Raw genomic sequence first — 24,887 nt, 5'->3', positions numbered from 1 at the left:
ATGCGCCAGGCGAAAGTATAAACAAAATTGTTGGGACAATGCCACTAATTTTAAAAGTTCTTTAGCAGTGACCACCCACCACAAGTCGATGCATGATTTTTGCCTTTCTGAAACTATCGATTGGCATTTCATCCCTCCGCGTTCGACCTATTTTGGTGGGCTTTCGGACGCTGCGGTGAAAACGACCATATACTATTTTTTATCGTGCTGTCAGTTTTTCAGTCCTAGCATTCGATGAACTGAGGACTCTTGTATGCCATACTCAGCCGTGATTAATTCTAAGCCTTTAGTCTCACTTTCAGATCTGATCTGGATGTTTTTACCCCATCACACTTTCATCGATGAGCCTGACGTGACAAGTCTTATCTACAAACTCTTGGCGATCTTTTTGTCATTCTCCATAGAGCTTGAGGTAATCATTGGAGTCTCGTACGCAATAAAAACATTAAATTCTGGTGACTGTGACATACAATATAGCTCCTCAGACGACTTCAGAACTATGACCCATCACTTCCTTTCATTACCAGCAGCTAACAGAGGATAGGCCCTTCCACATTGTTATGCGTAATATTCACCACGGTGTTCCATCGGAAGACATCATCGAATGCCTGCAGAAAGATACTCTGGGTAATAAGCTGTGAAGAGCTGTGCCTTCACGAGACTCGACAGGATGATGTCGATAATGAAGTCCCTGATGCAAACGACCGTTGGTGTATGTTCTGTATTTGCAAGAGTGCAGATTTCGCAGTCATTAACTATATTTGGGATTAGTTCCTTATAGTCTGGAAAATATTGAGTTTCTTGAAAAAGACGATACCAGGGTTCAATACGTTTGGGTATTGAGTAAATATGAATTCCTTAAAAAGTTAATGTTCTTTAATCGGTACGGTTAAGAGTTTCATGGTATGAATTTTGAAGAATGGAGAAGTCATTGTCATTGTTAAATACTCTAGTATGCTTTGGAAAGTATTTTATTAAAGGGTCTTTTGCTATTGGGAGAGTCATTTCAGTGTTTTTTTTTTAAATAATTTTAGATTTTTTTTTTAAACAAAGAAGAAGTTAATGGAATCTTTAATAAATTCTATTTGTCTACTTAAATAATTTGTATGTTTTTTAGTGATTTAACTGATTTAAACTAAGACGCTTTCGCGAATATTGCCTTGATGTAGCTTTTCCTTAATTTTCTTAATAACTTCAGCTTCATAGGTCTTCACGCCAGAATGCCGCGGAGTTTTGACCGTGAGTGTGAGCGGACAGCGCTTACACGCTTGCTACGTTCTGTTCTCTTCGCCTTCCCGCTCTCCATCCATCCAGCCGGCAAGTTCACCACTCCGCGGTCCCGCGGCACTTTTTTGTTAGCTTTTATGTTAGTATTTATAATTCTTTAAATAAGTATGGCTTAAGTGCAGTAAAGCTACCCCGACGTCTTCTTTTTCCTGGGACTTCTAGCAACAACAACAGAAGCCACTAATCACCCATCTTCCAGGCGTATTATTTGGATATCCGCTCCCTCCATTTCATATTCAGATAAAAATCATGATAAAATCATGATAAGTAAGTACCACCATTCGATTCCTAAATTCAGTGAAAAGTGGAAAGTGATATATGTATATATTTAGTTACGTATTTGCGCCACCGAAACCGGACAATCCATTATTTGGAGGAACTAAAAATAATAAGGCACTTAATTGATTTCCATACTGTATGTATGTATCTGCGCAGTATGCGTTTTAATAAACATTTCTTTGGCAACAGCACTTAGCTGTTCTTGTAAACAAATCCTAAAGTCTGACCTAAGAAGCATTGCCTGCTCTCTTTGAATCTTAAAAAATTAAGGATCCAAAAGCAATGCTCTCCCGAAATACAATATTCTTAAAACATTGAGGCTTCTCCTCATTACATTTGATTTTTAGTCTTAAGCTGAGATCAAAAAAAATAAAGACGTGAAAACTATTTTTTCGATAAAATTAAGTTAAAATAAACAATACAAACATAAGTGATTTATTGTTCGAAATAAAAACTACAAGAAGTTAAAACAAGTTAAAATAAAATAAAACTACAAAATAAAACTAAAAGACATTATGTCGTTCAAGGGTGATCCATAAACTCTCCACACCTTCGTCAGCAAAGTGGAGTGGACGGAGTGGAATCTAAGAGCATTCTGCGAAGAAGCGGAAAAACGACGTCAATTGTTTATTTCGAAATTACACCTGGAAGGTAACCAATCGGATTTTCTTCTTTATATTCAGGCTAATAAAGACTCTATTAAGATACTAAAAAGGAAACCACCAATACAATTATTTACTATTTTAGGTCATTACGATATTACAGACTTAGAATCTGTAATTACTTACTGCACAAAATGAGGGAATTTATGAAGAACATATTAATATTGAATTAAATAAAAATCCAGAAAACCGTAATAAAAACTCAAATCGTAATGAGAATTCTAAATCACATAAATTCAATACGAATATCCAAACTCAATATCGCCCAAGTAACCCACAATATACTCTACCCATCCAACCTAATTTTAATCAATACATTCAACCATTTAGACCTAGCTATACACAAGTAACCTATGTGGCACGCACCTAATTATTTCAGACCCAACCAACACAAGAACACACAACCAATTATTCAAAAAAAAAAAAAATCATTTCCACAACATCCCAACACAACCCAAAATCCAAAAACAGCACATTTTAGAGGAAATACATACCCTCAACTACATCTAAAAAAAGTAACTTCCGATTACCAAACGACTAAGACCATCGGGCAGTGCGCAAACGAAAATGTCTATTGACGAAATGAGATTTCAAGACGCGCATGAATTCAAACAATTTCAACCTAATTATTATGAACAACAGTATTATGACCACAAACAATACAATCCATACCAAAATCATGGCTTCATTAATGAAGAGCTAGGTTCCACCACGTGGATTCTGGCCAGTGCCTCTACTGCACAGACGCAGTGGAGAAAGCAGAACACATCCTTCTGCACTGCTCGTCGGTGAGAAGGTGCAGCTAGAGGCGCTCGCAGGGGCACTTCTCAGGTCGAGAGGGCTTATTGCCGTTATGCTGGTGAACAGGGTCGTTTGGGATGGGGCTCACGTGATCATCGTCACCATGATGAAGCGTATCCGTAAGGACGAGGTGTCCAATCGAAACGATGGAAGAAGTACTCCCGTGCGGTGGTGGCGCAAGAATTTTACCCTAGTACGCTTGGTTGGTCGTAAAAGGCGACAAAGGAGTCAAGGAAGGTGCGTCACGCTGTTGTATATCACAAAAGCAGATGGAGTGCGACTTGGCATCACATCCTGCTCACAGATGAAAAACTTTGAATGGCAGTCCCGGTGAGCTTGACAAGGACAGAAGAGAGAGCGGAGGTTTTTGTTTAGTACGTAGGCATAATTCCCCAACTGAGGGTTATGAATCGTGCATGATATCTACGGACGGTATGGTATCTTTAGAAGGTTTTAATTCCCTGCCGAATATAATGAAAAAAGCACACAGAGATTACACATACAAATGCCTAATATACACAAGATCAACAATAAATAAGACCAATAAAAAAAATTATTTTGTCTTACTATTCAAAATACTAGTTGTGAAGTTTTAACATCAAATGGGATTATTACTTTGAACCACTTGATTATGTTACCCAGAAACAAACCAAGCCATTTTTTGTATACAGCTTTTGTAATAATTACGATCAGTTATAAATTAAAATAATAGTACAGTTACCCGTTTTGATAAAACACACAAATTAATTACTTCAGAATTAAAAAGAAAACAAAATTTGTATATCCAAAAGACCAAAAAAGACAGAACCAATTGAAAACTTAAATGAGGAATCAATAACAAAAATTAATTTTTAACCGTTTCAACTGAATCATCTAAATAAGGAGGAAAATTTAAAGTGGAAAGGTTTATTAAATAAATTTTAAAATTTAAATTTAAAAATCTTCAATATAATGAGGAGACAATTTAACATTTACAAATACCATTTAACACGAACCAAATGCAACACATAACTCCCCAATTAATTCAAAAGAGTACCCTCTTGCTCAAACGCACGAAATTGAAACCGAAAAACAAGTACAGGAAATGCTTAATCACGGATTAATTAGGGAAAGTAATTCACCATACAATAGTCCTACTTGGGTAGTACCAAAACAAACTGATGCTTCTGGTAAAATCAAGTATAGAGTAGAGTAATTGGTTATAGAAAACTCAATGAAATAACTATTCCCGAAAGATATCCAATACCAAACATGGACGAAATTCTTGGAAAATTAGGAAAACGACGATATTTAACAACTATTGATCTCTCAAAAGGATTTCATAAAATAGAAATGGACCAAGACTCAATATTCAAAACGGCATTTTATACTAAAAGCGTTCATTACGAATACCTTCGAATGCCATTTGGTCATAGAAATGCACCCGCTACATTTCAAAGGTGCATGAAAACTATCCTTTGACAGTTGCTTAACAAACACTGTTTAGTCAGTTAACAAGATGCGTAACTGCCATACACATTGCTTTTTCACTATGCAGCCACTTTCTGTCCGCTCGCTTACGCTGAGAGCGTAAGAAATTTAAAATATAGAATTTGCTTGCTTGTGTGCGTAGTGTTTTCAATTTTGAAAACTATTATAATTTTAAAGTTTTTTAATATTAGTGTGTTAAAATCGCCGCTCGAATCAGCTTCCATTTACATATTTACAGTACCCAGGAAACAGCACGGAGAGTCCATTGCAAATGTAATGGGCTCCTGTATTTATATGTCCTTCGAGTTTATTTTTCAGTACATATCGCAATTACTATTTGCGCTTATAATTTCCGTACTTTACTATTGCAACAAAACGACAAATTACAAAGGAGATTTTCTTAAAAAGAAGTCATTACATAGAGAAAAAAATATTTCATAAAAATAACACGTTGCAGAAAATAAAAATTTATAAAATTAATAAAAATATGAAAACTGTTTATTTCATAAATCATATCTTGAGGCACGAAGTGCGGGCACAAAACTTGTAAAGTAAAGGGCATAATGAGGACAATCTGGTAAGGCTTTAAAAATGCCTAAAAGGAGCAGCATTGACGCCGTGCTGTTCCTCAGGTTAGGGCCTTGAACGCATAACGCTTTAAGGCCGTCCTGTGATTATGTTCTTAAGCATTTACCGAAGATTAAGAAAGGAGCCTGCAGTACGATCCAATAATATGGATTCAATCATCAGGGTAACGGTGGTCCGAGCATGTTGCGAACTCTCAGGACGTGCACTTATTGCAGACAGACTTGCAACGTATGTAGGGACTGCGAAGCTTGATCAGGAGTGTTGAACTTGGCTTCGAAGAGGCTCACGCGATCGCTGACAGCAATGTATGTGGCCGATGGCTGTTTTGATGATTCCTTTTTTTTGGGGTTAACCTAGGAATTCAATCCCAACTGTAGATGGGTGTTCGGAGTTTTCCGCTAGTGAAGACTCGCTAGACGCTTTTGTCAATGGTCGGAAAATGATTATTCCCGGTGCCTTCGAACTGCTCGATGGCAGGTCAATTCCTTTGGGAGTGGAAGTCGTTGTTCTGAAGCGGAGAGTGTGGGTTTATTTTTGGAACTCGCATTCTCGTAATTTTGTTGGATGCGATGCAACGTACGTTGCCTCCTGTTACAGGTAAAGCAACTGAGTGTACTCGTGGAGACAACCGGTTATTGTTTCCTCTCGTGAAACAATTAAGGCATAGCTGCTTATATCTGATGGAGGCGGAACACGATTCAACTGACATTTGGAGAAAGCGCGGGCATGGGCATGATGGTTGTTCTTGGAGCACAAGTCACATCCGTTAGTGCTGACCTTTGTCTCGAAGAATTGAAGTTTTTCTGAATTGCCTGAATCGGTTTCACATTCTCGATGGCCTCCTATGTCCGATACCTTTCGCTCAGGAAGGTGTTAATTTCTTGCCTAGATGGGATTTCGGATTTGGACGTTAAGGACTGTTTCCATTAGAAGAGGTTCAGCTTTGGCAGTTTGCTCACGCACAGGAAAATGAACGGAGCTAATCGATGAGCTTCAACAAACATTTGGGAAAATTGTCAACGAACTCGAAGAACTTGATTGGGATGAAATCGAATGTAACTTGTCTGAGAAGTTTGATGACATACTCGTAACGCTGAAATCCTCTCTATCCTCTCTCTCTCCCATTCAACTTTTGATGACGGCATTACTTCGCATGAAGTATCAGCTTCGCATGAAGTAGCAGCAGTGAACACCAGCAGTGTTCACTTAGGAATAGTACACCGTGGCTGTCCCCTATTGACCTTCCAAGATTCGCTGGATACTACCTATACTACCTTGGTCAACATGGGTCCACACACCCCAATCCCAAATCCCATTCTAGCCCATCAGCAGCAATCGGTTCAACAAGGAGGAGTTCAGCGACCACCACCGCAACAGGCATCCCACGGCAGCGTTCCATCTCCAGGAGTGCCTTAAGAAGGACCCGGTGGAATTGTTAAGCCACTGCCCATTGGATACATTTCTTCAGAAATGCCCGGAGGTGGAGCGCAGCTGGTGAAGAAGGAGAAGACTCCCGATGGATCCATGGCGCATCTTTAGTGGTCCCGTTCAAGAGGCTACTGCAAAGTTTTGTCCCGACACGGTTCATCATGCGTTGGAATAGTGAGGAGCGTGGCTTTGCCTTTGAGGCCTACTTTTCGGTTATTAAAACTCAGCGTGCATTTCAGAATCGCTTTAATTTAGCCGCGATGGGTCCTGTCCCAGACCGCAAATCAATTGTTACATGGGTCACTACATTCAGGCAAACTGCAAGTGCGACAAAACGAAGAACTTGAGTCCCTCGACCCGTTAGATCACCTGAGAACATTGAAGCAGTGAGAGCGTCTATATTGCGATCCCCACGGCGTTCTGCGCGCAACGCGCATCTGTTGGATTTGGGGGACACTTGGTTCCAATAAGACGGTGCAACAGCACACACTTCAAGAGCATAGATGGGCGTTTTGAAGGAAGACTTTCCAGAGCGCCTTATCTCAATTAAAGGCGATTTGGAATGGCCCGCAAGGTCTCCCGATCTGTCCCCTTGTAATTTTTTTTTATGCGGTTTTTTGAAATGATTTGAAAACCAACATCGAAGAAGAAATTGCCAACATAACACCTACTATGCAAACAAGAGTCACGACAAACGCCAGAAATTGGTTTACGCATTGTATGGAGAATGGGGGACGTCAAATAAATATTTCCCGATGCCTACTATAGTTTTCATTGAAATTGGAAATTATTCTGCCGCATCCTGTACAACCCAGTTCTTCGGCATGTCAAACCTGCCCGCCCTGTTGACCTTGCTGGAAAAACGAGAAGCAGTCCGCTCTGCTGGCGGAAATGCTGATGACAACAGCATAAGCAGTTACAACCGTAGCCGGCATTATGAAGAGATGGAGTCGAGTTGCTGTGCTGAGGAAACCAACAGGATTGACAAAGCGGGCAGTGATGAGCTGTGTCTGCTTCCCCTTAGGAATTCTGTTCAAAGCCACGCTTCCAACAGGGGAAGTATTTTCGCTCACGCAGCCGCAAGCCATTCCTAATATTGTTATTGTTTATTTGATGCCAACCTTGGAGTCACAATTTAGCGGCATCTCAGCTGTGCCATTATCTTTCCTTATCAAAGCTTCCCTCTCTCGCGAGCTCTTTCTATTGTACTCTCGCTCCAACAATTTTTGCTTAGCGTTCTGCTGATCGCTCTGTAGTTAAGTCGATCATTACCACTTACTTTCGTTATCATGTACATATCGCATTATTGTAAAATCTCGTTCGCTAACTCAATAAAACATATCATTCGAAATCGCATAATAAACCTCGTCTTTTAATTACTAAAAAACCGCTAATAAAAATCTCTGGAATTTGTATATTTATTCAACCTTCTAGATTTTATACATAGTTCCTGAAGTCTCGACGTTCATACAGACTAACATACAGATGGATTCACAGTCCGTCAAGGTTAGGTCGATTCGGCTATTTTATCCTGACCAAGAATATATGATATATGTGAGTTCCGGATTAAACCGGACGTGATTTTTAACGCTGCGCGAAATTTAACTATTTCTAACGACGTTGCCGTCAGAAATAGTCGAAGAGTGTACAAAGTGGCATCCCGCGTTTGCTGCGCGATCACAGGTAGAAAAAGACGTGAATTCCACTCTTTCTTTTTCTTTTTTCGGTCAATTGAAAAAAAATATATATATAAGCAATTTCGCGGGAGGCCCGGCTAACTAAACAGCAAACAAAAAAAATGTTATTGTATCAATAACATAAAATAATAAAAAAATGAGTCAGAAAGACCTTCGGGCCCAGTGCCAACTTGAGCAAGACCAAGTTGTAGGGCCATTCACCCCCGACCCAATCAAAAACCACGACTTACCAACGACAAGTGAGAGAGCGCGGTCTTGCTATCCATCAACCTTTAAAAGGACCGTTGAAATGCCCGAGCAAAAGCAAGCTAAAAATCGTTGCTTATCAACTGGCTCTGTTACACCTGCTGTGACAAAAACAACAACTCCACCGGTACACGCCCGATAAACGATGACTGCAAGTTCTGCTGAGCAAGCACTAAAAATAAATTCACTGTGTGCTACACCCTCAGCAAACAAAAAGTTCATCGACCATACAGACTGGTATAGATCGATACATACAAATAAAGCGAAAACTAAGCCCGTAAAATTCTTCAATGGGTAATAAATCAAAAATAAATTCTGACATAACAAGACAGAAAACTAAGAAACTAAACTAACTAATGCCCAACAATGATAACCTATTTGCCATTTTGGCCGATGATTTAGACGATCTGCCAAATTCTGACAAAGCCATTAAGAGACCCCTAAGCCGCCTCCAATCTATATCAGAGAAAAAGTTCCAGCGCCCTCTTAAACAAAAATACAAGAAATTCGTAAGTTCGCACATTGAACTGAACCCAAGAATCATCAATAAGGCTGACATAGAATGCACCACTAAACTTTTTGAGTTTGTCCTTGTTGCAGCAGCCCATGCCTCAACCCCAAAAAACAAACTTTACAGTACATGCAACGTAAGACAAATGTTCAAATTGGGCAACTTCTTGGAAAAGCGCCATGTGCAAAACAAAGGCCCAAAAACCATACTCTTATATTAAGAAAGGAGCTAATCAACGAGCCGAAATGCGCACAACGACGCTACATAGAGCAATTATCACTTTTTAGCACAAAATACCCACTATGGAGAGCACACCCATCTCTAAGCCTTTTAAAGTCGTACCTGCACAATAGAGTGTTCTCAGTTAGATGCGGCACTGTTACGTCTAAGGACCACATCATACAGGCTGGGGTTCCTCAAGGCAGCGTACTTGGCCCAACACTATATCTACAATATATATAGCCGATATACCAACATCGAGGCAGCTAACAATATCTACAATTGCCGATGACACTGCAATCCTGAGCCGCTCTAAATGTCCACGGCAAGCTACTGCACAACTTGCTCTCTACCTGGCCCATACTGAGAAATGGATTTCTGACTGGCAAATAAAAGTCAAAGAACAGAAATGTAAACACGTAACTTTTACCCTCAACAGACAAGATTGCCCTTCGCTCATACTAAATAACACTGTTATTCCAAAATCAAATGAAATTACATATCTAGGTATTCATCTTGACAGACGACTCACTTGTCTTAGACACATCGAGGCAAAAAGAACACACCTCAAACTAAAAGCCAATAGTCCACATTGGCTTCTCAGTATACGATCTCCCCTAAGACTAGAATATAAGGTCTTACTCTACAACTCCGTCCTAAAACCGACCTGGACCTATGGCTTCCAGCTATGATTTCCAGCTATGGAAATCATCCAACGAGCCCAATCGATAATCCTGAGAACCATCGCCGGATAACATACATAGGGATTTATTTATACTTCCGGTCAGAAATGAAATAGCCAAACAAATGGAAAAATATCTCAACAAACTACGTGCCCATCCGAACAGGTTTGCGAGAGACTTAACACGGCTATCTAGCCGAACACAACTTCGTCGTAATGATATGCCAACCCAACGATAATTATTAGGGCCACACCAACTCATTTCAGTTGCAATAGTGACTGTTAGTTAAGTACTTTTTAAGATTTGTAAACTTATTGTTAGTCTCATAATGAGAAGCTTCAATAAACGCATATAAAAAAATTAAAATTCGGGGGGCATTGTATAAATTATGTCGATCGACTTTTTATTGGTGACTGAATGTACTGTTTTGTTTTATTCCACGGTTGCTTGAAGTATGATATTTACCGTATGAACTATTCCTTTTTCTAGTTTCTGCTTTGGTGCTGCTATTTCTAACGTGCTGTGTAACATTTACACCTGTTCATTTGAGGTACTATGATAGGGTGTTGAGTTTTCCACTTGAACATTGGAAAGATTATATAAGAGTGATTGATTGGCTAAGAGTTAATAGATGACTTATTGTCGCACAATATTGACTTTGAGTCTGTCTGTATGCCAGCTGCGACATTTTTGGGAAAAAATAATCTTGTAGAATATGTTTAACATTTTCTTGCGCTGACGTGTTCAATGGTTATTATTTCTTTTTATTCCTCGTTGTTATAAATGTACGTCACCAGCTTTTTTGTATGCCGTAAAGTCGTTGCGAGGAACTCTTCTATACGTCTGTTCTGTATGAATGCCAGTATGGGCAATTCGCAGTATATTCCATTCACTACATCCTGTTTTACTACGTCGCGAATTCTGTCTACTAACGATTCCCTATTTACGAATTGTATTAAGTGCCTTGACTTGTTACTAAATATAAAAAAAGTGCGAGTATTGTTCGCTATGATTTCTTCTATTATTATTCTAAAGCAATTAAACGGCATGTTGACTGTTTCGATTGTGTATGAATGCGAAATTTCACTATGTATGGTTGCCATTTCTGAATGAAAGTGGCGTGGATGGCCTGCCTGGATAGTGCATACCCTTCCCTGGCTTATACAAAATTTTTTCGTTGTGCTCATATATAAATGCCTTCCACATTTTGATTTTAGCATTTGTGTTTTTATCTGTGTGGTGAAAAATCTGGCTTTTCTCAAATTTGATTTGATAGGCACCGGGTATTTGTCACCCAATGTTTTTGAGTTTAGCTTCCGAAAGTCTATAATTATCCGTTTTTTCTTATTTTCCTTTTCATCTGTACTTTTTTTGTCGACTACTCAAACGGGATTGCTGTAGGGTGAGCGCGAATGTCGAATAATTCCGTCTTTTACCCCGTCTTGGGGTATGGAGAAAGTCTTCAGTATACCGGTTGGTCACCTTCCGTCCGTATGGTAGCAATAATATTGCAATTAAATGGCAGTGCCTCTTCTGGGTCTGCAAAGACACCCAATCCGTCTTCTAACATTGTGTGGAATTTGTCGGCTATCTGGTTTGGTACTACGATGTCCTTTGTATCAGAGAAATTAACGCTATTACATTTTACAAATTTAATTGGTTCGACTGAGTTTTTGATTTTTAATATTTTATTTTTCAAGTCCAATTTTGCATTCATCTGCGATAGTGTGTCTAATCCTAATATAGCGCCAAAGAGGTCCGTTAGAATGAAGAAGGAAACAGTCTTGTTGGAAAGTTCAACAATGCATTTATATTTCACCGTGTTGCAACCATGAAGAGACTTAACAGAAAATTTATTTTGTACCGGCGTTATGTACTTAAGTTCGGTGAGGGGCCGACGTTGGTTTGATCGAATGGTTCACATGGATACGTATCAAACAGCTGAGTCGGTGCCTAGACTGGTATTTGACCTGCTTGACTGTCAAAATTGGGCACTGGCGCTTGTTAGAATATGGGGTTTTGACATGCAAATCAGTGCTTTTACCCCTATTAATTTTTTTCCCAGCTTCGGAACTTTGTCCTGAAAATTTGTTGAGTGGTTCAGAACCAATTGATATTTGACTCAACCTCCTGTGCTTGAGCAAAGGCAGGTAAGTCCTTGGCTCCTTTGGCAAACAGGATATCATTCAATGACTTCTTTGTGCCTGTTATAAATATACGTAACGCGTCAGCCTTATACATTTCATTGAGTGACATCGCCAACGGTTTATCGCACGTCATTATAGTCTTATTTCTAAACAGAGTCAATTTTTTCTCGACCTCATCATTAAATTCGGTGAGTGCCATATCACCCTGTCTCAACGTCGACAACTCTTGCTCGATAATGTAGATGGGCCTTTTGTCAGCGTAAGTTAAGTCAAGGCGATTAATTATAGCCTTAAAATTCAACGGTGTGCTGATCAAATCTAGCACGTTCTTTGCTGACTTTTTAATTCCCCTCGTTTGATTCATATACATTAAAAGCGACATAAGCCGCTTTTCTCCACGACACATAGGTTTCGCTTTCGCCCTCAAAGTCTGGCAGCGACAATGTTTAGAGATTCATTGCACACTACACCTAGTATAATTTTCAGCATCTGTGTAAGTTTCAACTTCTGGGGTGTTCACTGTATATTTAAATATGCGCTCATTAATCGCTTGTAATTCTTCGTCAAATAATTCTTTTTGACTTTCAAGCGCCTCTATTACGGCACTTTTTACTAAAGATTTCAGTTGATAAACTAATCGAGATAGGTGGAATCACTGGTTGAGAAACCAGTGCAGACAATTCGGAATTTTTAGCAATCACAGGGTGGGGTCCATCCACAGCTGATTGATCGGATTGCTCCGAATCTTTTTTAGCTGCCGATCTTAGCAGCATATGTGGATTATGTGGCGATTATCAGCTGATCAGTTGTGGAGTCCTGTTGATCATTTGCCCGTGGTTGCGGGGCCTTAGGCAGCCTACCAACAGCGGCTTTTTTGCGCTTTGGAGATTCATCTAATAGCTTAAGGCCATTAAACTGTGAATTAAGCGCGGAAAGAAGATCATCGGCTCGACGAAAACTATCTCTAGCTACGCCAAAACTGTTGATCAGTTCTTTCAAGCCACCTTTAGTTTGGCGCATAAACGATTTCATCTCGTTCGCAACCACAAGGCAAGCATCACAACAGTAATTTAGATTATTACCCTTTGCTAGGTCATCACTTGTACGGCCAATAAAACCAGCGCACTTAGTATGCACCATTCTATCACATAGCAAACAAGTCATTTTTGGCTGCTTAGGTTTTATAGCCTGGGAACAATTTTTATAAAAGCAGACAACATTTACGGTTTCCATGTTTAACTGAAATCAGACCACTGTGTACGAAAACACAAGACCAAAACTTTCAAGCGAGCTGTTAAAAGAACCGCACTAGAGCAGTCTGCACGCTGAGAAATTTAGATTTTGTGTGGGAGAGAGCGAAATAGAGAGAGAGAGAGTGACAACGAAAAGTGCAGTTTATGTGCATGCAAAAAGCAACCCCAAACATCACTGCGAACAACGCACAAAAAGGGAGAGTAAACAAAACACAGAGACGAAAAATGCAAACTACTTTGTATATTTGTTTAAACTACTGCACAAATCACAAAAGAATCACTCGCGAAGCGAACGGATCGTTAATAATTATGTTTAAATATATGATAATTAAAGAAAATTATTTAAAAACCACGGCTGGTTTGACAAACACAAAATAAAAACCGGGGCGCAAAAAAAACACGACCGTTCGCTTTGAAAGCTAATAGACGATGATTAAATGTTTTCCGGAGCGTTTGTGCTACTTTGGTTCCTTCCGTTCCTGCCTTGCCCGGTACTCAGCTATTGTGAGTGGGCGTGGTCCATCTGCAGGATTTTGCTGCAGAGCTTCTTCCAACGTTGGCAAGTCCCTTTGTGTCGTGGTCTGTGCGTTTGAGAATTGCGGCTCTTCCTCCATCAATTATTATGTTTTATAATGTCATTTGTATTTATTAATTTATTTAATTTATAGTCGAACTGAGATCAGTCGACTGTAATTATTAGCACAAAACTTTAAACACTTCGTTTGCGTCCTGTCACGGTCGCCATGTGAAGGGTGCTATTTTATTGTTTAAGAAAAGAAGAGCTTCTGCTCCGTTTGAAGTTCTTTATTTTATGATCAAAGTGTAACCCGCACATACATTGCTTATATCTATGTATTCTTACTTACATTTATACATATATGTCGCATTACGAATGTATTTTGACCACTGTACGTGTCTGTCATATTATTAGCATGGTTTGACCACTGTGCTTGCAAGACGCAGCTGCGCAATGAGTTTGGTATATCGTGAGGACATTCTTAGAATTTGACTACAACGTAGAATATGACTGGCGCCAAAGTACCGTTACGAGTGAGGCGACGGCGTTGTCGCGCTGTCGCCAAGTGTAGTCCAGCTAGGGTGTGTAAAGGATAGATCGATGCGTAGAAAATACGATCAGTTGCATACAGACGATCGCGCACGCCGGTTGGAATTCGCTTCACTCGAAAGGTTTATTTGCCAATATGGAAGATCAGGCCCAAATAAATGCCAACGCTGCGACATATACATATATATGCAGAAGGCATTGACCACTTGAGCTGCAAAGTTCATGCTCAGCATTCCCACGCTCCGCGATCGGCTTATATATAAGCGTTAGATCGTATTGAGTGCTTACGTAGTTTTTGGTGGTCTTTTTGTATATTTGTATATTTATATTTATTATGACAAAGTGTCACAATGTATTGACGTTAAGTTATACCCAATCATTTATTGTATTGTTAGGGTAGATTAGTCCAATATGCTACAGAGATTTCCTCTGCAATTTCTGGGGGCAAGTTCTGCACCCTCAGCAAAAAAAAAAGTTCATGGACCATACGGACTGGTATAGATCGATACATACAAATAAAGCGAAAACTAAGTCCGTAAAATTCTTCAATGGGTAATAAATCAAAAATACATTGAGACATAAGAAGACGGAAAACTAACATACCCAACAATGATAACCGATTTGCCATTTTGGCCGATGACTTAGACGATCTGCCAAATTCTGACAAAGCCATTAAGAGACCCCTAAGCCGCCTCCAATCTATATCAGAGAAAAAAGTTCCAGCGCCTTCGTAAACAAAATAATGGACCTTATTGGGAAAGACAGTTTCCACATAATTCCCCTGACGAAGGGCAGCATTCATAAAACAAAAGTGCAAGTCAAAACGGAAGTAAACTTTAGAGCGCTTACCAAATACCTCAACGATTCCAAGAAAAACTTGCAAGCAAGGGACTTCAAATAGTTATTAAGGGCCTAAATTAAATCCTGAGGAAATATCAGGAGCCCTAATAGAACAAGGTTTTAAGCCGAAATCAGTTACCAACATATTTAAAAAAGATAAAAAGTCACAAGATCTTTTCAAGGTCGAACTAGAACGAGACACTTGGGCATGGAAGAAAAACGAGAGTCACCCCATTTATAAGCTGCAATTTCTCTTATACCGTAGAATCTCTGTTGAAGAGCCGCATAATCGCAAAGTACTCGCACTGTATGTGTAGCTTGTGGTGAGCTTCACAGCTCTGTTAACTGCCCATTAAACAATGCTGACTCCAGTATGAAAAAGTTAAGTGACTGCGGAGGAAACCACACAGCAAACTACAGAGGTTGCCATGCGTGGGCAAAGCACGCCGAGCACAATTATACCCTCAAAACATACACCTGATATCCACTTAAACAGTCTGACCAACAGGAACCTAACATTTGCAAGTGCGCTTAAATCAGGTCTTGCATCTACAAATCCTACAACTCCATTCCAACTCGCTGAACAAAACAAGGTAAATGCTGATCAGTCAACAGGACAGCCACAAGGCAATATTGAAACAATGATCTTTAACTTGCAACAAAGCATGACCGAATTCATGACATTTATGAGAACAACCATGAAAAATCTTATGCGTAATCAGGATCTCCTTTCCTTTCTGAAACACATCTTACAAACAAGTACATGTTTCAAATAAATGGTTATATATTCTACGGCACCAACCACCCCGATGGTAAAGCACATGGAGCCACTGGAGTCCTGATTAGAAACCGCATAAAACATACTTTCCGCAACGACTTTGCGACAAACTACTTACAGGCAACATCTTTAAATATACAGCTGGGTAACGGACAAATAACACTTGCTGCTGTATACTGCCCACCTCGCTTTACGATACCCGAAAACCAATTTTTGTTTTGGAACACACTAGGGGATTGCTTCATAGCTGCTGGTGACTACAATGCTAAGCATACGCACTGGGGATCTCGTCTTTCAACCCCTAAGGGAAAACAATTGTACAATACAATTATTAAAGTGAGCAGTACGTAAGATAAATGTTCAAATTGAGCAGGTTATAGATATATATATATATCTAGCCGAACCCGTCTTCGTCGTAATGATATGCCAACCCAACGATAATGATTAGGGCCACACAAACTCATATCAGTTGCAATAGTGACTGTTAGGTATGTACTTTGTAAACTTTTTTGTTAGTCTCATAATGACAAGCTTCAATAAACAAAGCAACGCATATAAAAAAAAAGATTACATGTACTGTATATGACCGGAAACGCTTCCTTCCTGATACATATCGTTGGAAATATGTTTATAAAAAACGCCTCGATCTTGATCACACTATCGCTTGTTCTTAAGACAATACAATTAATTAATAGTGTTAGCTAGTACTTTATATTTATACACCGTTTACACTTTGTTTATATATATATATATATATATATATATATATATATATACAGTTCACAAAACAAAAAATCTAAATCGGTCTATTTGACATATCCTTTTTTAGTTTTTACTGCGTTTGGTAACGCTTGATGATGTACATCACCATCCAAAAATTTTATTAACTAAAAAAAAGTATCTCCTTTTTCATCGTTTCTAAAAACCTCTGCATGTTAACGCCGGCAGCTTGACGAAGATTTTGAAAGTGATTAAAAATTTATTAAATCGTTATCGGCTCTTTTATAGGACTAAATAATCTTTTTTTCGCATTTTTCAGTTATTAATATAGGAATGGGGCGATTTAAGTTATGTGCTTCGTCGAGAAAGGTATTTAAAAATGTTCCACGAATGTATGTATTTACAAATTTTGTAAATTTTCAGGTTATGAAGTACGAAGACTTCATAAAACGCATTCGAAAAAGCCTCTACTATGGCGTTGGAACACCAGACACTGAAATGTCGGTCTCCTTACCCTTTGCGGAGTACGCGGCAGATTTGTTTTCGGAGACTCACCGCGGGCATTCTTTGCATCGCCTAAGTTGCGTATCTGCTGCACAAGTACATGCCACGCCTTGCTCTTTAATTATGGCATTAATATACCTCGATCGCTTAAACGACATCAACTCGGGCTATAGCAGCAGAATTACACCACACCAGCTGTTTGTTGTGTCACTAGTAAGTACGCATTTAACTCCTGTAACTTGCAAACTAAAACAAATAACAATATGAACACACCGTACATTTTATATATTTATTTAAACATAACAGAGTACACGTAGATGCTGAAACAAATTTCTCTGTTAGTTTCGCTGTCGGCTGAATGAAACTGGCGATGAATTTGACCAGAAATAAATTGTAGAATTTGACAGCGGCACTCACGGTGTCTGTACGTGCACTCAGTCAACAAGAAGTTTTAACGTGACTACTGTAATAATTCGGTAGTTTAGTCTTCTTTTCAATACACTTTATTTCACAGTTAGTTATATTATTTATTACTAGTTCACAATGGTATTCTAATACGTGTGTTCACATTCAACTCCCTTAATCGACTGCCTCTCTCCCTCCAGCCCGATCGCTCTTCTCTCTGCTTATGTTAGATTAATCGGGAGGGCGTGAGTTGCGCTCATCTTCCTCTCGCACCGGTTCCCACATCCCTCCTATGTTTTTCAGCTTGAGCTTCAACCCAGGTCTGGCAGACGTATCGTTTTCCTCGGATGATTTGGCCAGCGAGTGTTGGTTGTGTTCCTCCAAGTTCGTGGTGGAAGCCGGAACCGTCATCGTGGTGGAGGCAGCTGGAATCTTTTTTAGATGGCTAACGTCCCTAAGAAGTGTCTTACCACCCCCTGAGACTTTAACAATATTTCCCTCTCGCTCCAAGACCTGGTATTCAGTTATGTCAAAGTTCGGTGTCAGCTTACTAGGAAATATTACGTTTTTCATTAGTACCTGATCTCCTACCTGAATGTCTACATCCTTTGCCCCTCTCTTTTTATTACCAGCTACTTTACCTTTATGCTTTTGTATCTGGTCATTATCTTTTTCAGCCGAGTCAGTAAAAACCCCTACAACATCTTGTATGTTAGGAATTTTATCTCGAATCAAACGATTAAACATTAACTCTGAAGGGGCTGTTCCAGTAGTACCATGAGGGGTGACGTTATGCATTAAAAGAAACTCCTGAATTTCCTGCTCCAAGTTCTTCTTGTTTAAGTGTGCAATTTTTAGTCTTTTTACTAGGGACTTGTTTATATTCTCCACCTCACCATTAGCCTGAGGCCAATATGGTGGAGTCCGTATTAGGGTAATGCCATTCAAACTGCAATAATTTTCAAACATCTCACTAACGTACTGTCTACCATTATCTGTCCGCAGGTACTTTGGAAACCCTAATCGGCAGAATATTTCCTTCATTGCCCCAATAATAGCTGTTGAGGATATCGATTGCATAAACTTTAGCTCCATGTATCTTGAAAAATAGTCTATAAAGACCAGGACATATTTTCCATTCGGCAATGGACCCAAAAGATCACTGGCTATCGACATCCAAGCGCTTGTTGGAAATGGTGTTCTCTGCATCGGTGCTGGGCCTAAAGGTTGAGAGACTACTAAACAGTCTCTACATGCTTTTACAAAATTCTCTGCGTCTCGGTCGATGCGTGGCCACCATACCTTTGACCTTAAACGCCGCTTCATTGCAGACTCGCCTGGATGACCTTCATGGGCAAGTTCTAATACTCTCTTTCGAAGTGTTGCCGGGATGACTAATCGTGTTCCTCTAAGCAGAATTTTCCCAAGCGTCGAAAGTTCATATCGAAATGGGTAAAATTTGTTTGATGTACATGGATCCCAACTGTCAGTCTCCAAACAGGCCATGGCGTCAATGATTTCCTCATCCATACTATTTGCTTGGGATATTTCTGATATGTGTAACGCTGCAGGAACAGAGTATTCGATGACCCGAAAGACATTATATTCATCATTTCGCCAGGAAGAGTTCGTCGCAGCCGGTTCACAAAGTCGAGACAGAGCGTCTGAAATATTCTCTTTTCCCGCCTTGTAGATTACTTTAAACTTGAACGCCTGTATGCGTAAGAGCCACCTTTCAATTCGCGCTGGAGGCTTCGAAGTTGGTTTGAATATTGCCTCCAGTGGTTTGTGATCCGTCACCAGCTCGAATTCTAATCCAGCCAGGTAAAAATAAAACTTCTCAACAGCCCAGACTAAGGCCAGACTTTCTTTTTCCGTCTGTGAATATCGCTTTTCAACATCCGATAGACTCCGACTAGCAAACGAAATTATTTTTAGTTCCTTGTCTCTAGTGAACTGTAATAGTACAGCTCCGAGCGCGACAGGGCTGGCGTCGGCTATCAGTTGTGTAGTGTTATCGGGGTCAAAATAGGACAAGTTTGGTATCTTGGCCAAATGAGATTTTAGGTCCTTGTATGCTTTTTCCTCATTTTTATCCCAATTAAATCTGCAATCCTTTCTTAGCAAACGTCTTAATGGTTCTGTACGGTCGGCTAAATCCGGTATGAATTTGCCAACATAAGTGACAAGGCCCAGAAAACTGCGGACCTCCTCCTTATTTTTGGGACTTCTGAATGAAAGGATTGTGGATACTTTTTCCGGATCAACTTCAATTCCTCTGTCTGACAGGATATGCCCAAGAAATTTAACTTTATCCGTCTTCCAAATGCATTTCTCCACATTCAAGAGGACATTGTTTTTCTCCAATATCTCCTTTATTTCTTTTACGGCGTTATCATGGCCATTTTCATTGGTTCCGAATATGATGATATCATCGATATAATTCAGGACATTTCGGCACGGTGCCAGTAGCTCCTCCAGTCTTCTTTGAAAAATTTCGGGTGCAGAGTTAACCCCGAACATCAATCGCTTATACCGGAACAACCCACGAGGAGTTATGAAAGTTGTTATAGCTCTGCTAGCCTCGTCCAATTCTAATTGATGATATGCATATTTGAGATCCAGACGAGAAAAATATTTCGCTCCTCTCAGTTTGGTCATAAACGTTTCGAAGGTAGGCAATGGATAGTTCTCCCTTAAAATTGCTTTATTGGCTAGTCTCATGTCTATACAGATGCGGAGATCCCCGTTTTCTTTGAATGTCATGACCATTAGTGAGATCCATTGAGAATGTCCTATTACTGGTTCAATGATATCGAGGGCTAACGCTTCCTCCAGTTTTCCAATAACTTTCTCTTCCAACGCTATTGGAATCCGCCTCATCGGTTGTTGAACTGGTTTGATGTCTGGGTCAATGGATAGTTTAACTGGCAATCCTTTCCATTTTGGAAATTTAGATACGCTCTCTATACTGTGGACTCCCAAACCGAGTCGTAATACTTGTAGCTTTATCGCCGTTTCCTTGCCCAGTAGTGATTGTTTTCCTTTTCTAATTACAAAAAATGGAGCAATTACCTCCGGGTTAGATCCAATGGATACAGGTGCATCAAAACAACAGATTATTTGCAGTAATTCGTCTGAAGCATATGCTCTAAAATGATTCGAGCAGTCCCATTGGACGTTGAAAATTGTTGCTTTCTTATCTTGTAGAATTGACCAATCCTCCGGACTTATGAGATTGAAACGTGATCCTGAGTCGATGATGAAAGGCATTTCTTGGCCACCCACTTGGCATTTGATTACTTCGTCTTCGTCGTCACTTAGAATTTTAAAACAGTTATTTGCCGGTTTCTTATCATCCCCTTCATTTACCAGGTTCACGTTTGAGCGTTGTCGTTTTGTTGCATTGCTGTTGTTCTGGTTTCCTGGTCGCTTTAAATTGGTTCGGCACTTGTTTGCAAAGTGCCCGAACCGTGTGCATTTATTGCATTGTTGTTTTAAGGCTGGACAATTGGGGCTATTATGGTTGTGGCCTTTTCGACCACATCTGCTGCACTCCCACTGCATGTTGGACGATTTTGTATTCGTTTGTATTCTGTTTATTCCCTCCAGATTCAGCTGTGGTCGCATTATCTCGGACTCTTTGTTGATTTCTTCCTCCATTTGGCAGAGATTTATTATCTCCGATAAATTGTACTCTTTTTCCAGAAGTTTCCGTTTTAGGCTTATGTTGGCGCAGCTATCGATGATCTTATCCTTTAAACAGATCTCCTCGATTTCGGCTTTAGTGGATCCAAAATCGCATTTTTGAATTTGGTATCTCAGCCTCAATACAAACTTCGCAAATGTCTCCCCCTCTGCAGGAGAAAGGTTCCTAAATAAATGTCTCTCGAAACTTGAGTTCTGTTTCGGCGAGAAAAACGCATTCAACTTATCGACTAACGTCTGAAATATGTCGGTCTGGTCTCCAGCCGCCGTTTCTGTTATCACGGCTCCGGGCAGTGAAAATGCTACCGTTTGTAGCTGAGGGCCGCCAAGATGTAACAGTTTGTTTCTTTTCCGGGATGGTGAACTGATGATCTCCTCAGCTTGCACATATATTTCGAAAGCTCTAAGCCATTTCTCCCATTCCACACGCAACAGGGACTTCTCAATCGTCTCGCAAAGAAACGGCCTGATTACGCTCTCTGCCATTGCTTGTAGGTCGACTATCGACTGATACTTTAGTACAGCCCCTGATCCAAATCAGCTCATATCTAATTATTCGACTCGTACCTTTAGTACAGCCCCTGACTTGAATCAGCTTATGATTATTTGTTCGGCTCGTACATCTAGTACAGCCCCTGACTTAAGTCAGCTCAAAATTATTTACTCGGCTTGTACATCTAGTACAGCCCCTGACTTAAGTCAGCTCAAAATTATTTACTCGGCTTGTACATCTAGTACAGCCCCTGACTTAAGTCAGCTCAAAATTATTTACTCGGCTTGTACTTTTAGTACAGCCCCTGACCCAAGTCAGATAGAACAGTAATAAAATCTGTGTCTCTTGGCACTGTCACTGTAATTTGTCAGTTGTTTTCTCTTTCCTTTTATTTTTCATTCTTTTATTGTTGTTGTGTTTTTGTTTTTACATACGAGCTGCCATAACTGAAATGCCTGCGAGCATTCTTATATTTTATTCATTTTCCTTCATTCTCTCTTCTCTTCATCACATTCGTTCGTCAGCGTGCATTTGCCCGCGCGTTCATATATATACGAAGAACGCCAGGGAACGAAAAGAACAAACTAACGGGACTGTTGCGTGCTAATTTCAGCATATGCCGGTTTGCACTGAATTTTTCTTATTTTGATTAATTTATAAGTTGTTTTTTTTTTTTACCTCGTCGCCAATGTAATAATTCGGTAGTTTAGTCTTCTTTTCAATACACTTTATTTCACAGTTAGTTATATTATTTATTACTAGTTCACAATGGTATTCTAATACGTGTGTTCACATTCAACTCCCTTAATCGACTGCCTCTCTCCCTCCAGCCCGATCGCTCGTCTCTCTGCTTATGTTAGATTAATCGGGAGGGCGTGAGTTGCGCTCATCTTCCTCTCGCACCGGTTCCCACAACTACCATGGCTTGAATCCGCTTTAATATCCCTGAATACATATGTGTCATCCATAATACATAGGTGCTTGTCTGTTTTAAAGATAATAATGGCAATAATTAAAATCTTTACAGATGATTTCCACAAAATTCTACGCGGGCCACGACGAACGGTTCTATCTGGAAGACTGGGCCAGTGACGCTAGTATGACGGAAGATAGGCTCAAGGCAGTCGAGCTCGAGTTTCTTTCCGCTATGGTAAACTTTACAATGTCTTAAATACAAAAATAAATTACGTTTTTTCTAGGGTTGGAATATATACATTTCCAATGAGCTTTTCTTCAATAAGTTAAGAAACGTTGAACGTTCTTTGGCTGAACAGCAGGGACTGCGTAGAGGGTGGCTCACTTACAGTGAGCTCGTGCATTTGCTGCCTAGCCTTGGATGGACGAAATTCCTGGTAAACAGCCTGTCTGTACTATCTCTAAGCTATGCAGCAAGTATTATAACGTTAGCCGGAGCTTTTTTTATTGCCAGCCAAGTTCCCGGCACGTTATGGCATCGGAATGTGGAAACTGCCTCAGACTTCAGGTACAGTCAGCTATCTGTTTCGAATGGATTAGAGTCCACACCTTTCATTAATGTCCAAGTATCTTCATTTTTACGTAAAACGAGTAACATAAAAGTTGAATTGATGAATCTTGAGAAGCCAAGCTGCGCCGAGGCAAGACTGAATAAAATTGAATATGAGTATCCGCGCCATCAACCAGTACCTACGCTATCATTCATAAGCACCTGTCCACAACTTGATTTATCGTATGCTCAAGATGGAACAAAGAATTGGCGTAATATTAAATCGCCTAACGCCAACTATAAAAACAACAGAAACCTTTCAATAACAGTTAGAACCGCACAACTAGAAGAGCAAAAGGCTGAAAATGTTTCCGTTATTTGGCAAACCAACACCGAAGCAATGCAGTAATTGGTTTAACCGCAAAACTAATGATCTATAATATATATATATATATATATATATATATATATATATAATATCAATATAATAATATTGATAATAAAATAACGAAGCGTACAAGTAACATAACATACATAACAGTAATACGAAACTGACTGCTTTCATTTCTTCACGGAACTAATGTTCGCTGGCTTAACCAAACTGTTATGAAAACTATAATAGCACATTATTATATTTGCCCGAGAGGTGGATACTTTTGAAAACTTCCTATTGTTAAGCTGAAATGGACGAAATAAGTTAGATTGTTCTATATTATATTAAAATAAAATGTGTATGTTGCTCTATAAGGAAATATATTTTAAGGAACAAAATTATGGCCATCGAACTTTTAGTTTACCCGAACTTTCGACCACTAAGAGCGTTTTTCCGAGATACGTAAGATCGATTTATGCACACATACAAGCAGTAAGGAGGTCGTTGATTGGTTTCACGATGAGCGAGTTATGATACGTAGGTTCTCGTGGTGGATCCCTGTGGAAACTGCCTGGGTGTCTTCGGTTAAGTATTTGGTTTTTTAATCCAAAGGAAAGAACGTCTGCTCGATTTGATTTCGATTTTCAGAATGAATGCTTTATTTCTACTTCGAGTTATTCGCTACTCTGTTTGTTACATATTGTTTACTTAAAGTGCTGATCTGGCTGAAAAGTAGAAGTGGAGCGGATGCAGTTTTATGTTTTGTCGAGTGGTCGTAATATTGGGATCGTCGATGCAGCATTTCGTCAGTTAGCTGATACTCTGTCTCGGCTCTCTATGGCTCTGGTTGTCGAGGCGGCTTTGGCGGGGGACCGCCGAGGGTAAATGCTGAGGCGGTAACTCCTCCCCCCTCAGACTGAACTACCGACCATAGCGGGGGCATAGCTGCTGTTATCATAGCAGATTCAGCGATGGCGGGAGTGAAGGTGGGGCGTGGTGTAACCTCTGGTTTGAAAATTGTTGTCTTTTTGGGGAAGTAGGACACGACGACTATTACTATCGTCAGTACGCCGAGCATCGTGTAGGTCGTTGTTGTATGGATCGTGGTTCCCCACTGCATTCTGCTGATCTGTACCTTTGTTTCTAGGTCTTCCATCCTCAGCTCGTGTATTCCCAATTCTTGGGTTGTCCTGTTCCTCTTAACCGTCTCTATCCGAGGTATGTCTAATCCCAACTTCATTGTGCTAAGTCCTTCCTCAGCTTC

The 24,887-nt window shown here is 39.9% G+C and overlaps 1 protein-coding gene and 2 long non-coding RNA genes across 4 annotated transcripts; 2 read left to right on the top strand and 1 right to left on the bottom strand.

The window, feature by feature from the left end:
• The first annotated feature begins 214 nt into the window (after positions 1 to 214).
• On the top strand, positions 215 to 1,873 carry LOC116800624. Its single transcript, XR_004361518.1, has 3 exons — positions 215 to 1,366; positions 1,450 to 1,554; positions 1,620 to 1,873. It is a non-coding gene; the product is annotated as an uncharacterized LOC116800624 (long non-coding RNA).
• Positions 1,874 to 1,985: 112 nt separating this feature from the next.
• LOC116800383 lies at positions 1,986 to 16,666 on the bottom strand. Its single transcript, XR_004361326.1, has 2 exons — positions 16,527 to 16,666; positions 1,986 to 2,161 (listed from the first exon to the last, which is right to left on the bottom strand). It is a non-coding gene; the product is annotated as an uncharacterized LOC116800383 (long non-coding RNA).
• Positions 16,667 to 16,948: 282 nt separating this feature from the next.
• On the top strand, positions 16,949 to 23,997 carry LOC6620700 (protein CNPPD1). Of its 2 annotated transcripts, XM_032714997.1 has the most exons (4): positions 16,949 to 17,044; positions 17,099 to 17,392; positions 22,813 to 22,935; positions 22,985 to 23,997. In XM_032714997.1, exons 1-4 carry the CDS (start codon positions 17,009 to 17,011, stop codon positions 23,657 to 23,659), a joined length of 1,128 nt encoding a protein of 375 aa, XP_032570888.1. In that variant the 5' UTR covers positions 16,949 to 17,008; the 3' UTR covers positions 23,660 to 23,997. The 2 variants fall into 2 exon arrangements, with proteins under 2 accessions (XP_032570888.1, XP_032570889.1); XM_032714998.1 differs by having other exon boundaries at positions 16,971 to 17,392.
• Positions 23,998 to 24,887: the final 890 nt, after the last annotated feature.

The sequence above is a fragment of the Drosophila sechellia genome, chromosome 2R (genome assembly GCF_004382195.2).
Source record: "Drosophila sechellia strain sech25 chromosome 2R, ASM438219v1, whole genome shotgun sequence".
In the NCBI taxonomy this organism is placed as follows: domain Eukaryota; kingdom Metazoa; phylum Arthropoda; class Insecta; order Diptera; family Drosophilidae; genus Drosophila; species Drosophila sechellia.
The sequence above is the reverse complement of the archived record's forward strand: the minus strand, read 5'-3'. Positions and strand labels throughout refer to the sequence as shown.

Bases quoted from the DNA above. Each gene is read 5' to 3' on its own strand.
- LOC6620700 (XM_032714998.1), top strand. From the start codon at position 17,009: ATGGGGCGATTTAAGTTATGTGCTTCGTCGAGAAAGGTATTTAAAAAT. The intron at 17,393-22,812 runs GTAAGTACGCAT...AAATCTTTACAG, and splicing joins AGCTGTTTGTTGTGTCACTA to ATGATTTCCACAAAATTCTA. The intron at 22,936-22,984 runs GTAAACTTTACA...CGTTTTTTCTAG, and splicing joins TCGAGTTTCTTTCCGCTATG to GGTTGGAATATATACATTTC.